Source organism: Psammomys obesus, unplaced genomic scaffold (genome assembly GCF_907164565.1).
Source record: "Psammomys obesus unplaced genomic scaffold, mPsaObe1.curated_primary_1811, whole genome shotgun sequence".
In the NCBI taxonomy this organism is placed as follows: domain Eukaryota; kingdom Metazoa; phylum Chordata; class Mammalia; order Rodentia; family Muridae; genus Psammomys; species Psammomys obesus.
Genome location: NW_026596034.1, coordinates 27,245,991 through 27,260,139, shown reverse-complemented (window position 1 = coordinate 27,260,139; position 14,149 = coordinate 27,245,991). Strand labels below are relative to the sequence as shown.

Here is a 14,149-nt window from a genome sequence, read left to right as displayed (position 1 = left end):
ACCATGTGCTTGCTGGAAATTGAACTTAGGACCTCTGAATGCTCTTAACCGATGAGCCATCACTTCAGTCCCAAGTAAATATTTTTTTAATTTACTGTCTTTGAGTCAGAGTCTCATGTAGAGACTGGACTTTAACTCCCTGTATAGGAAAAGCTGGCCTTGTTTTTTGCTTCTACCTATACCTCCCAAGTGCAGAGATTTCAGATGTCCTCCACTGTGCCCGGTGTAAAATACTTTATCTAAACTGGTGATCCTCCAGCTAGTTCTCTTTAGCTGTTGCTAATTGGAAGTTGCATTTGCCTCTTAAATCAGCCAGGTATATTACATATACCTATAATCCTGGCACTTAGGAAACAGCCTGGAGGATGACAAATTTCAGGCCAGACTGAGTTATATAGTGAGGATATACTCCTCAGACTTGCCTGCTTGCTGGCTTTCTGTTACTACATTAAATTGAGGAGCCTATAAGATAGGAAGGAGAGATGGAAATCGTTTCTTTTTTTGAGTTTTCTTTTTTTTTTAACAGGCTTTTTCTGTACATCTCTAGCTGTCTTGGACTTTTTGTAGACCAAGCTGGCCTTGAACCCACAGAGATCTGCCTGCTTCTGCTTCCCAAGTGCTGGAATTAAAGACATGCATCACCACACCCATCTAATTTTTTTTCTTAAAATTATTTGCCAATATTTTGACAAGCATTAACAATGAGCAAGAGCAAATATAGGCCCTTGGGTTCTGCCTTCTCAGCACAGTTCTGGCCACTTGCTTCAGATTGTTTGTTCTGTTTCACATTAGGAATCTGTTGGTACAAATATGCTCTACAGTTATACTGGAAAAGCTTGAAATGTCTTCCAGTTGAACAACAAATAGAGTATACTGGATTCTAAGAGGACAGAACCTATAAGTGTAACCTTACTGTTACAGAGCCAAATGTTTCAAGGAAAGTGTTCTGGGGTAGAAATAAATCCCAAGTTGCCAAGAATCCTAACCATTTTTTATAGAGTTATTGTATATCTATTCCAGGCTGCTCTGGAGCTCTCTATGTAGTGATATAGACCAGACTGGCCTTGAAGTCAAGATCCACCTGCCTCTGTCTACCAAGTGCTGGGATTAAAGGAGTACAAAGTACATTCCTAGTAGGTAAAGAATTTTTAAACACTTGATTTCTCATTATTTTACAAGGAAGAAATGCTTTTTGCAATCCTAATGAGATTAAAGCCAGGCATTCCAGCATTCTAGAGGCGCTGAGCAGGAGGATCTCAAATTCAAAGCCAGCATGGGAGAGAAATTCCCTGTTTGCCAGGTGCTCCTCCTCCTCCTCGAAGAAAATGGTATGGCGATTTTGCATGCCCTGGTTTTCCACCCGATGTTTACGCTACTGATAGCTATGTAGTTTAACGCTTGGGGAGGGCTGGAGAGAAGGCCCAGACGTTAAGAGCACCTGCTACTCTTGCAGAGGATCTGGGTTCAGTTCGCATCCACCACAACTATCTAACTACAGTTCCGGCCTTCAAATGTACCACATAAAAACAGGCAAAACACAAGTACAAATTTTTAAATTTAAAATGTTTTAGATATAAAAGTTCATTTTTAGCAGGGCAGTGATGACTTTGAGGCCCTACAGAATAAGTTTCGGATTAGACAGAGCTACACATTTTGACTCTCTAAGCTTCTGTCTCCAAGACAGTATAGGTGGGTGCCCCACAGAATTTTTTCTGTGCTGGAAATTAAAACAGACAAAGATATCCTTGTAGCACTTTGTCCAGTAATGGACACTTAGGCTCACTGTGGGTCACCACTAACATCTGAATTTGAATAAAAAACGATTAACATAGAGGGAAAAATAGGATTTCAAGATGGTAGTGCTGTCTTTAAAAAGTTTTGTTGTCTATGCAAAGATCTGTGAGTTGCTAACAATTGATAATCTTGGAATTAAAGTTATAATTGTAGGCTTTGGGCATCCTGGTTGCTTGGGCTATATAGTAAGAACCTGTCTCCATAAATAATAAATAAACAAACGATAGAACTAATGCTACATTACTTCAAGCTCTTCCTGGTATTATAGAGTCTGATTTAAATGTCATCAGTACTAGAATGATTCCTTCAGAAGACAGCTGCTGAACTATGCTAGTAGAGGTGGTATGATGGTATGATGATGTGACTCAACTCATCCTCCTCGGCATGTCCCTGTCTATCCTGTGTCTTATCCTCCCCCCAACACCCCCTCCCTTTCTTTCCAGTCAAGGTGTTTCTGTGTAGCCCTGGCTGTCATGTCTCTGTAGACCAGACTAACCTTGAACTCACAGAGAACTGCCTATTTCTGCCTCCTGAGCTCTGGAATTAAAGGCCTGTGCCACCATCACCTGGCAACTCAAGTCTTTTCTTTCAAATATGCTCTAAAAAAGTAGTTATTTCAAGCCGGGTATGGTGGCTCAAGTCTTTAATGCCAGCACTTGGGAGTCAGGGGCAGGTGGATCTCTGAGTTTGAGGCCAGCCTGGTCTACAGAGCAAGTCCAGGACAGCAAAGGCTACACAGAGAAACCAAAAAACATAATAAAATAATTTTAAAACTTATTTGTTAGACTATGTAATTCAGACATTTTGATTTACTCTTTCACCCTTCTCCCCTTTTCTGCATGCATTTTTTTCTCTCTCTGCCCTCCCCCACTTTTCTAGAGTTCACTGATTCCCCTTATGGTCAGTGAACCCTCAAGATCCTCCCCAATAAATCTGCATTTATATACTCTTAAAAAAATTTGTTGTTCAAGGCCAGGCATGATAAGTGCCAATTTGTAATTCTAATACTTGGAAGATGGGAGGCAGGAGGATTAAAAAGTTCAAGGTCACTTTACTACATGCTAAGTTTGAGGTTAGCCTGGGCTACATGAGACCCTATCTCAAAAAAAAAAAAAAAAAAAAGAAAAGACAAAGGATAAAAGAAAAGAAAATCTACTAACAATAAGTCTCAAGAATTGCTTGTGCCCAAGAATAGGTGGGAAAAGATTACAATGAGCAGGAGAGAAGTAGGTACAGAATCTAAACCCAATGAAGTTCTGGGACCTGATTTACTCCAGTGGCCATGACCCCACTTCCTTTCAAGAAGGGGATGCCCTAACTGTTAAGATAATATCAATGTATGTCTTATCACCAGGCAAATGTGCACCTCCCTTAACTCCCTCTCATAAAGTCAAGGAAAAACAGCAGATACTAAGATTCCCTGATAAGAACTACAACTGGGTGTGGTGGTAGCTCAGGCCTGTAATTCCAAATCCTGAGGTGGAGGCTGAATGATCAATTTAAAATTGTTCTTAAGGACCACCTGGCTTGTGGCTGAGGTGGAACACCTTTAATCCCAGCTCTTGGGGACGCAGAAGCAGATGGAACTCTTGAGTTTGAGGGCAACCTGCTCTGTGTATTGAGTTCCAGGCCAGCCAGGGCTACACAGTGAGACACTGTCAAAAACAAAATTCCCACAAAAACAAGCCAACTTACCACCAGCAGCACAACAACACATGCCGAAATAATGCACACAAAATGTTTCTTTTTCAGAATGGATAACCTTGATCTCACTGGGGAATATATTGAGCTTTATAATGGCTGATCTATTGTAGTTTTGCCCTTTAATCAAGGGCAAGGTCCTTCCTAGAGTGTCTATCCTACTGAAAGGGTGTTGCCTTTCTGAGGCTTCAGCTGAAGCCCAAGTTTACCCAAGACTACTGTATCTCAGCACGGTTTAAACCCTAAGGTCAATAGACTTCTCCAGCCCTTTAGAGCTGGTGAAAGCTCCCTAGCTACTGTTTTCTGGGGCATTTGGAGCCTGGCTCTGTATCTTCACCTTTAAAAGTCAGCTTGTGACTTAACAAGGAATGCGTTCACAGATTTTAGCTCTTTTCTGTGATTTTTCTTTCCTTGAAATTTGCTTATGGAGGGGTGTTTCTGGTTTTGTTGTTGTTTTTAGTTTGTGTTGTTTGTTTTTTGTATAGCCATCTGGCAGAAAAAGATATTCTAAAAAGAGATATGTGTCCCTTCCTTAGGCTATCAGACTTTTCAAACAATGGACCCCTAAGAAATTGCAATTTCTCCATTGGTACCTTGAGGATAGGTGACCAAGCCCAGCTTGTCTTTGTGGGGTTTTTGCTTTTTGTTTTGTTATTGTTGTTTGTTTGTTTGTTTTTGAGATTGGGTCTTACTAAGCAATTTAGGTTTATGTCAAACCAGCCTCATCCTCCTGAATACTTGAGATTAGAGACAGAGAACACCATGCCTGGCTCTTTCCAGAGTTTGGTCCTTAAGTACCAGTTTTTGGAGGAGGGAGGCTCTTAACTCCTTGTGTGTTTTTGGCCCAATAAGAATGCTATTTCCCTGGGTGGGCATGACGGTGCTTGTCGGAAATCCTAGCACTTGGGGAGGCAGAGGCAGGCAGATCTCTGAGTTGGAAGGCAGCCAGGTCCAAGACAAGCCAAGGCTACGTAGAGAAGCCTGTCTCAAAAAAATAAAACAACAACAAAATAATAATATTTCCAATATGGGCTGTCTTCTGATGAACTTACACTATGGAGAATCCACTCAAAAGTTACTCCTTTTTCAGTAAGACTTTATCACCTGACTCTGGCCTTGCTTTCTTAAACTTTGTAGGGGCCTATAAGAGCTGTCCTCTGCCCAGGTCTCTGATTTTCCCATCTCTCCTCCTCACTGCACACACCAAGATGTTGTTATAGTGCCATCCTGACCTTGAATCTGCAGTCATCCTGTCTAAGGGATTACAGACCTGTGCCTCCATAGCTCACCCTAGTCTTTGCTTATGTTTTTCTCATCTCTTCAGGGTTTTAAGCTTAGTTCTTTCTTTTTCCTTTCTTAATTTGTTCTTTCTTCTTTTCCAGGAGACAGGGTTTCTCTGTGTAGCCCTGGCTGTTCTGGAACTCTGTAGATCGGGCTGACCTCATAGAAATCTGCCTGCCTCTGCCTCCTGAGTTCAGGAATTCGAAGTTTAAAGGTTTTCACTACCACAGCCCTCTGTCTTACATCTTTAAACTGTCCTGTTGTTTATCCCTTGTATATGCCAGATCTTAAGCAATGCCTGGCATATTTACAAAATGTTCATCTGCAGATGTGTTGCTTCAGTTTGCAACCCTAGTACTTGAAAAGGCAAGGCCCAGTTTGGGCCAGCCTGGTCTGTGTATCCAGGCCTTTGTTTCAAAAACTAAGACAAACAAAAATGTTCAACAGATACCTACTGAATAAATTAGTGAAGCAGATGTCTTAACACAGTGTGAGTAAAAACAACCCCGAGTTCTGATAGAAGAAGTATTTTATTAAGTCTAGGGCCTGAATCCAAGGCTTTAAAGCATTAAGCATATATAAAGCACTGAACTACATGTGTTGGTACTCTGTGTGTGTGTGTTGACACTTGAAACTTGCAGTGTTTTTCTTGTTTCGTTCTTTTCTCCCACACGCTGGAATTGCTGGCATGAACTGCCATGCCTGGCCTGGTGTAATGTATTTTATATTGAAAAGTCAATGAGGCCAGAAGACCTTGGCAAAATCAACCACCTTTCTACTGGTTTGAGGGTATGCTTTAAGGTCGGGATTTGTGGGACACAGCCTGAGCTGGCCAGGTTCCCAGATTTCTCAGTGTCTTGTTTCTTGGTCACTGAGACTTTAAGATAGATTTATTCTTGTCCCTATCACCAGAGACAATCTGTGGCATGGTGTAGGGTTTGCTCAGTGTGAGATGAAAGATAGGCAACTGCTTCCCACAGAGCAGATTGTCAATCACAAGCCTTAGACTGGCTTAAAATAATCTCCCACTTGTTATCTGAGCACTTGCAGACCCAGTATTGAAAACCATGGCCCTCAGTGACCTCAAGGACTTCTGACGATGTAGCTGTTTGAGAGTCCACCCTGAGCTACTTTAGTCCATGACTAAGTTTAGCAGAAGTCTCAAGATAATTTTGTGGTAGTAACAAGGGCAAGTGCTGGTGGAAATGTCAACATACTTCTATTCTTAGAGACAGAGGTCAGTGCCAGCCACAGTGGGCAGTTTGAACCTACAGACTGTTCTGTCTGGGGAGGGGTTTCCTTTCCTGGTACCTAAGCTCCTATCCGCAGGAGATTGTCAGTCACAAACCTGAGGTTGGTGTAAAATAATATCCTAGGCTAGTTCTAGTCTAGACTTTTTTGTTTTGAGACAGGGTTTCTCTGTGTAGCCTTGGCTGCTCTGGAACTGGCTCCATAGACCAGACTGGCCTTGAACTCACAAAAAAAATCTGTTTCTGCCTCCCCAAGTGCGGGGATCAAAAGTGTGTACCACTACTGCCCGGTTTAAGCTGTATTTTTAAATACGGTATGGTCAGTAAATGCTGACCAGTAGAGATTTTATGTGTCAAGTTGTCTTCATTTACCAACATCCTGACTTGCCAGAGTTGGAGAGAAGTACCCCTGAGGAGTGGGAAGACCAGGCGTTCTAGCTGGAAACTGCAGACTGGCGGAGTTTATCTCGGGCCGTTCATTTACTCTCTTTGTACAGAACCATTAATATCTCCCTTTTATACTAAGTTTTTCTCAGTGGAATCAGAACCTAGCCTTTGTGATGCTGGCTTAGTTGGCACATTGGATGTGAAGAGGCTTCGTGAAGCGAAGCGTGAAGCTCTCAGCCTAAGAAGGAGGGGTTCCTAGTGTGCGGTGAAGCGATGTTGAAGATGTTTGCGTATAGGTCAGCAGAAATATTTGCTGACACAGGCTTCACCTGTGTCCTCAGAGGCGGGTTTTTACTTTTTTTTTTTTTTTTTTTTTTTCGTATTTTAAATGAGTCTAGCTGGGCTCAGTGGTTCACGGGAGGCAGAGGCAGAAGCAGGTAGATCTCTGTGAGTTGCAAAGCAGCCTGGTCTATCTACGTAGTGAATTTCAGGTCAGCGAGGGTGAAACACCGAGACCTTGTTTTAAAAACAGAAAAAGATGAGGGTGGGGAGGCCTAAGCCCTGGTTCTGAACGGAGATTTCCAGGCAACGGCCCTCGACCTTCACTAGCAGGCGTTTTCCTCGTTTTTGAAACAGCCTTCTATCGGCCTCAAACTCCTGCGTTCGCCTCCTGAAGCTAGGATCACAGGCCCAGGCCACCACACCAGGGCTGAGGTGCAGGCGGAGCAAGCCCACGTCTTTGTGCAGGCCTGGCAAGCACTCTACCAACTGACCTACGTCACCTGCCCTGCCCCATTGTTTTCACTCTTAAGGTTCGAGCGATCACCTAGAAGGCCTGAGAGCAAGAATTATAGTCTCAAAGTTCACTCAACTGCCGCCCGGTTCTCTAGCTAAGGAATACAGGTCAGACACAAAACGAGGCTCCCAGACGCCGCAATACATTGAGTTTTGAAGTTCATCTATACACACAAACTTTATCTCTCTCCCCCAAGTCACTGAGCCGGCGAAATACTCCACCGGCCATCTTTGCCGTGGCAGCCCAAATTCATTCCTTTTTTTTTTTTTTTTTTTTCTTTTCCGTGACGACAATCAAGAGAACCAGGCCACGGTGCCCCTACCCAGGCTTTCTGAACAACCCTAGCAGCTCTTCCAGGAAGGAAAGCCACTTTCCCGCCAGCCGGACCCAGGGCGTGGGCCCTCCACGGCGCAGCCACGGCTTTGGGCGTGCGGTGGGTTCCCAGGTCTACGGCCCGCTGGGAGGAGCCCCGCCAGCCCACGCCCGCGGCCCCGCCCCCTCATTTAAATACACGTCGCCGGCGGGTGCGTCGAGCTCGCCGCGAACCCAAGATGGCGGTGTGTGGACGTGTACGGAGGATGTTCCGCTTGTCGGCGGCGCTGCAGCTGCTGCTGCTAGCGGCAGCAGGGGCCCAGAACAGTCACGGTCAGGTTCTGGGGCCCAACTTACTGCCCCTCGGAGGACAAGCTGGAGACGGCAGCCATGCGGGGCAGCAGCCGCCTCACCTGCCTCAGCTATCGCAGCAGCAGCAGCAGCAGCCCCAGCAGCAGCAGCTTCCTCTCCAGGCGGGCGGGCCCCCGGCCCGGCGGGGCGGAGCGGGTCCCGGTGGGACCGGCGGAGGCTGGAAGCTGGCGGAGGAAGAGTCCTGCAGGGAGGACGTGACCCGGGTGTGCCCCAAGCACACCTGGAGCAACAACCTGGCGGTGCTCGAGTGCCTCCAGGACGTGAGGGAGGTGAGGAGGTGGGACGGGCCTGGAGGAGGGCCGAGCCTGGTGCGGGCCGGAGGGTGTCGCCGGCCTGGAAGCCGTGGGTGCCGGGCTGCAGCTTCCCTCGCTGTTTTCCTCCGGGGCTGTGCTCGCGCCTTTCTCTTTCCTGCCCTCACTCCCGGGTGCATTCGGGCAAGCGGATCCTACCCCTTCCTTCCCCAGTAGTCCCTTATTTCTCTCCCTTATGTCGCCGTGTTCTGGGATCAAGACCTCGGCTCACGGCCTCAGTAGACGAAGGCCTAGGAGCGTGTTTCTGTTTGCGCTCCTGTCTTTTGTGTGATGCTCTATGCAGAGTGGCTCCTCGCCGAAAACCAGTTTACGGTTTTTGCTGTCAGCTTCGACCTCGACAGTTTGTAGCAATGCATTTCAACCTGAAAAATGGTCGGTGTATTTAAACTGCTAAAGATCTATTTATTTAGTAGTAGGTACTTGCTTGGTTAGATAACCTGGCTTCTCTTTTGGTGTGTATGTAGTCAGGAACTGAATTTACTCTTCTTACCACACATTCTTTTGTAATTGGTAAATCCTTACCATTTACCTGGTGCTAAAACTAACTACGCTTTTTTTTTTTGGTCTTCACTTCTTGAGGTCAGTTTGTAAAGAACCTAATTTTTAGGCTTCAAGTCGCTTGGAACCCTAAAGCTTGAGAAAGTTGCAGGCAGCATTCCATAATAAATATACAGTGTTTGTGATCGTGTTGTAGAGCTTTTCTGAAGTCTGAATCTTGTTATTTGCTTCTGAGACAGGCTCTGCAGCGTAGCCCAGGCTGGCCGAGTACTGGAGGCACCCTTCTACTGGTTGGACCGCCTTTTTTAGTTTGAAATAATTTTAACAGTCCCTCTTAATGAGTTCTACATCTGATATTGCTTGTTGTGGTTCAGTTAAAAGACACTGCTAGCTTATTTTTTATGTTTGCCACGGCAAACATGAGTGCACGTTGGTAGAAATATTCGTTTTCAATAGACAAATAGGATTAGCCCCAGAGGTTGCCAAGTAGAAGCTGCTGTTCGATGGTTTCATTTTGGAATAGTGTATTTTTCAGGATTGTTGAAGAACAATCTTCAATATTGTTCAAGGCCAAGAGGCGACCATAGATTTGTAGACATTGGCTAGTCTTGCTTTAGTGGTTATATATAAAAGTAACCCCACCTTTTTAAAAATTATGGTGCATCCCTTTAATCCTGGCACTTGAGAAGCAGAGGTTGACTGATCTCTCCAAATTTGAAGGCAGTCTGGGTTAAGTAGAGAGTTCCAGGCCAGCCAGGGCACTATGAAGACTGTTTAAAAAAAAAGGAAAAGGCTTATAAAAATGAAGATCCAGAGAGTTTCCAGAGCCTCCAGAAGTGTGGAATCTTGCATTGTTCTCTTATATAGATTGAAGACTAGAAAGAAGTAGCTGCCAAGCATGGTGGCATATTGCCTCAGCAGATACCAGTGGATCTCTGTGTTGTAGATCAGCCTGGTCTACAAAGGGAGTCCAGGACAGCCAAGGGCTCTCTGTTACACAGAGAAACCCTGTTTCGAAAAACAAACAACAACAAAAAAAGACATTATATATAGCCAATGCTCTTAACACTGTCAAACTTTTTGGAATTTTCAGCTTGATTTTTAAGGATACTTATTAGATATTGTTTCCTTAAGCTAAGATCCTACTATCTGTCACTAGATACATTGTTACTGGATTGTTGTAGAAATAAGGATATTACTAGGGGCATGTGGCAAAAAAAAAAAAAAAAAAAAAGTCCATTTGAAGGAGTACCTAAGGCAGTGTACATTCTGGACACCTGTAAACCATCTCTTACAGGAGCACTGAATGGCTTTCTATCATGCAGATACAAGTATGTAGAGGCACTATCCATCTATAAAGGACAAACACTGAATGGAGCACTGAATGGCTTTCTATCATGCAGATACAAGTATGTAGAGGCACTATCCATCTATAAAGGACAAACTTGTCTAATTTTAGAGACTTAACTCGGTGATATGATTTTTTTTTTCTTAGATTAGTTTGCATAAAGAAAAGTACACTGGTCTGAAAATGTACTCACTGGTCTACCATTGATCTCAAAATTTCTAATTCCCAGCAAAGATACTTCAGTAAACTAATTTTCTTTTACCAGGATCATATATAAACTCTGATGGTTGGTAACTTTGTTTCATGTTTTCTTTGTGATCTTCCAGAGTACCTAGTTCAGTACTGGAGATGAGAAAATATTGTTAGCTGATTGGGGGAAAAGTAAATTGATGGATGTGGTTTTAGATTCCAGAGGGAGTGTCATGTAAAGTAGGGACCCACTGTTTGGGAGGAAGGAACTCGATTTTCAGTGTTATGGGCTTCACTTGCTGAGCTGAGCACTATACCATGGATTTACAACATCCCTAATCCCTCAAGTTCAGTTTTTGTTTTGTTTTCTAAGACAGGATTTCTCTATATATCCCTGACTTTCATTAAACTCACTCTGTAGTCCAGGCTGGCCTCAAACTCAAGAGCTCTGTCTGCCTCTGCCTCTTGAGTGCTGGGAATAAAGACATGCCACCTGACACTCTCTTTCTCTCTCTCCCTTCTTCCGTCCTTCCCTTCCTTCCTTTCCTTCCTTTCTTCTTCTCTCCCTCCCTCCCTACCGGTCTCACTTTATAGCCCTGGCTGGCTTGGAACTCTTGTCCACCAGAGTCTGCTCTCAGTCTGCCTCTGTCTCCTGAGTACTGGGATTAAAGGTTTATGCTACAAGTTGAGAATTTAAGTCTCTCAAAATTATGTAATTCATTTACAGGATTTATTTAAAGATTTATTTTTTTTACCTTTAAGTACTATCAGTTGATATTTCAATTTATCTAATGTGTCATCTGCCAACAAACTCAAGATCTGAGGATATGCTTTAGTAAAGTTTCATATCAACTCTCGATTAATTCACAGCTTTACTGCAGACAGACCATTATTTTGAAGGTGTATGTTATCTTTAGCTTTGAGTCATGCTTTTTTTTTTTTTTTTCTGAGTAAGGGTTTCTCTGTGTTGCCTTGGCTGTCCTGGAACTCACTCTGTAGATCAGGCTGGCCTGGAACTTGAACTCATAGAGATCCACCTGCTTCTGCCTCCCAAAGTATGGGGATTAAAGGCATGCACCACCATCACCCAGCCCCCAAGTCATGCTTTTTAAAAGGCCCAGTGTACCCAATAGGCAATAGGCCCACTCTTTTAAATTTGGATATGTGTTTTATCTGCATGATGTCTGTGCTTTAAAAGAGTACAGTATTCACAAAGGCGGACAATATCCAGTCCCCTGAAACTAGAATCACCATGTGGACACTGAGGATCAAACTAAGGTGTTCTATAAGAGCAGCAAGTGCTCTTAACTGCAGAGCCATCCCTCTAGCCCCTATACCCACTTTTTTGTTGTTTGACACAGGGTTTCTCTGTGTAGCCCAGGCTGGTCTCAATATCTGTCCTACCAATCTTAATTAGTAGTAGGTAGAATAGTAACAGTGGAGGAGGAGTATTAGGTAATTGTGTGTATGTTGTGTGTCTATGTCACTCAACTTGAACTATCATAACCCTTCTGTTTTTCTGGTATAGTATTGGGAGACTGATGTATTTTAAAGCATACACCGGATGTCATTTAATATATGAGTACTTCAGTGTGTGAGATACTTAAAAATACTTATTAGTACTTTCTATGAATATATTGACCTCCAAAAATTTTCGAGCCACTACCTAAACTTTTGTCTAGAGTAAATACTTTGCATTTATTTAAGATGGACTATTTAATATAATGAGCAGGAAATGAAAATGTCATCATTACAAATTTTTCTTTTTTGAGACAGAGTTTCCTTGTTTAGCCCTGGTTGGCCTGGAACTCACTATATAGACCAGGCTGGCCTCAAACTCGGGAGATCTGTCTGCTTCTGCCTCCTGAATACTGGGATTACAGGCATGTGCCACAAACCCTGGCTATTAAACCCCCTTCCTTCCTTCCTCCCTCCCTCCCCTTCTCCCCCCCCCCCCCCCCCCCCCCTCCCTCCCTCCCTCCCTCCCTCCCTCCCTCCCTCCCTCCTTCCTTCCTTCCTTCCTTCCTTCCTTCCTTCCTTCCTTCCTTCCTTCCTTCCTTCCTTCCTGTTTTTCAAGCTTTACTGTCCTAGAACTCATTCTGTAGAACATGCTGCCATTAAACTCAGAGATCCTCCTGCTCTAGGATTAAAGGCCTGTGCCACCAGTGCCCAGATATGTAGTCTTGTTATATTGTCAGTGGTGAAGCTGGTGCTTAGCCTGTCCTCTGACTTAGAGACCATATTGTTTATGATTCATATTGGTATTTGCACCTGGAGAAATTAGTATGTGGCTGTTGAAGATGCTGAATGTGTATAAATGGATACAAATGGGAAGGGCCGTCTAGTATAGGAATCTCTTTTCCTCCCTATAAAAAACAAATAGTAGCAGCTTCTGTGCACTGAAAGAGTGTTGCTTCTTTTATATTTACTTATTTTTATTTAATGTAGTTGAGTGCTTTGCCTGTATGTGTAGATGTATACCACTTGGGGTACCTGCTGCCCACAGAGTTCAGAAGAGCAAATTTTGTCCATTGAAACCAGAGATTTGGTTAGTAGTGAGCTACCATGTAGTTGCTGGGAACTGAACTGAGCAGCAAGAGCTCTTCGGCGACTGAGGCATCTCTCTAACTCTAGTCTTTATTTATTTTTAAATAATTTATCTTTTCTTTAATCCCAGAAGTTGGAAGGCAGAGGCAGGCAGATCTCTGTGAGTTCAAGGCCAGACTATTTCACATATTGAACCCCATGCCCTGAGAGTTCCAGGATAGCCAGAGCTACATAGAGAAATCCTGTCTAGAACCCCCAATTTAATTTTTATCTCATGTGCATTGGTGTTTTTTCCTGTGTGCATGTCTGTGTGAGGAGTTGGGTCTCCTGGAACTGGAGGTTCAGACAGTTGTGAGCTGCCATTTGGGAGCTGGGAATGAACCCATGTTCTCTGGAAGAGCAGCCATTGTGCTCTACCACTGAACCATCTCGTAGCCCCCTAGAACTTTCTGTGTAACTAAGCTGGCCTAGAACTCAGAGATACACACCTGCCTCTGCTGGGATTAAAGGTATGCGCTACCATGCCCATCCTACTCCACCTCATTTTTTGAGACAGGTTTGTTTTGTTTTGTTTTTACTGAACCTGGAGCTCACTGATTGGCTAGACTGGCAAGCCATCAAGCCCCCATCCCAATCACCCATCCTCCCTTAACTAGCCTTCACTGCTAAATTTTTCTGTGCCTCCATGCCTGGCTTTTTCCAGGGATACTGTTTATGTCATCTCCCCAGTCCTATTTTGTTTTGTTTTGTTTTGTTTTGAGACGGGAATCTCTCTGTGTAGTCAAGTTGGCCTAGAGAACTCAACAGTGTAGCTTACAGTGACCTGCAACTCTTGGCAACCTGCCCTCAGCCTCCCAACTGCTTTGATTACAGGTAGGAGCTACCATGCATGGCTTGCTATTAGCTGCTTACAAGACTGTGGTCAAGACATTTACACTCTGAGGCTTAATTAGTTTCTTCATGTATTAAGTGAGTAAGATTAGAAGAGACCATTGGATGCCCCTAGAACTGGAGCTGCAGGTGGCTGTCAGTAGCAGTGGAGATGTTCTCTGCAAAAGCAGCAAACGCTCTTAACCATATCTATAGCCCTAGGAAATGCGTGTTTTGTGTGTCTCTAGAGATTAAACCTAGGGCTTCCTTCATGTTAGGCAAGCTCTTTGTTACTGATCCCCAACTCTTAAGATTTTTCATTTAACTAATATAAGTTATCTTATATTTTGGGAAGGCATGCATTGTATGGTTTCTAGGATTTACATATGTGTTTGTCTCATGATTTCTTGCTCATTTAGAGGAAAATAGTGGCATCAATAAGGCAAACAGCAATTAATCAAAGCATTGTTTGACCTTAGAATATAGTAATTTT

At 43.7% G+C, this 14,149-nt stretch overlaps 1 protein-coding gene across 1 annotated transcript in view; it reads left to right on the top strand.

The window, feature by feature from the left end:
- The first annotated feature begins 7,751 nt into the window (after window positions 1-7,751).
- Window positions 7,752-14,149, top strand: part of Glg1 (golgi glycoprotein 1) — a 103,084-nt gene continuing 96,686 nt past the window's right edge. The window contains exon 1 of the mRNA XM_055620827.1: window positions 7,752-8,162. Coding sequence (XP_055476802.1) covers window positions 7,761-8,162 — 402 coding nt within the window. The 5' untranslated portion in view covers window positions 7,752-7,760. The remainder of the gene's footprint in view (window positions 8,163-14,149) is intronic.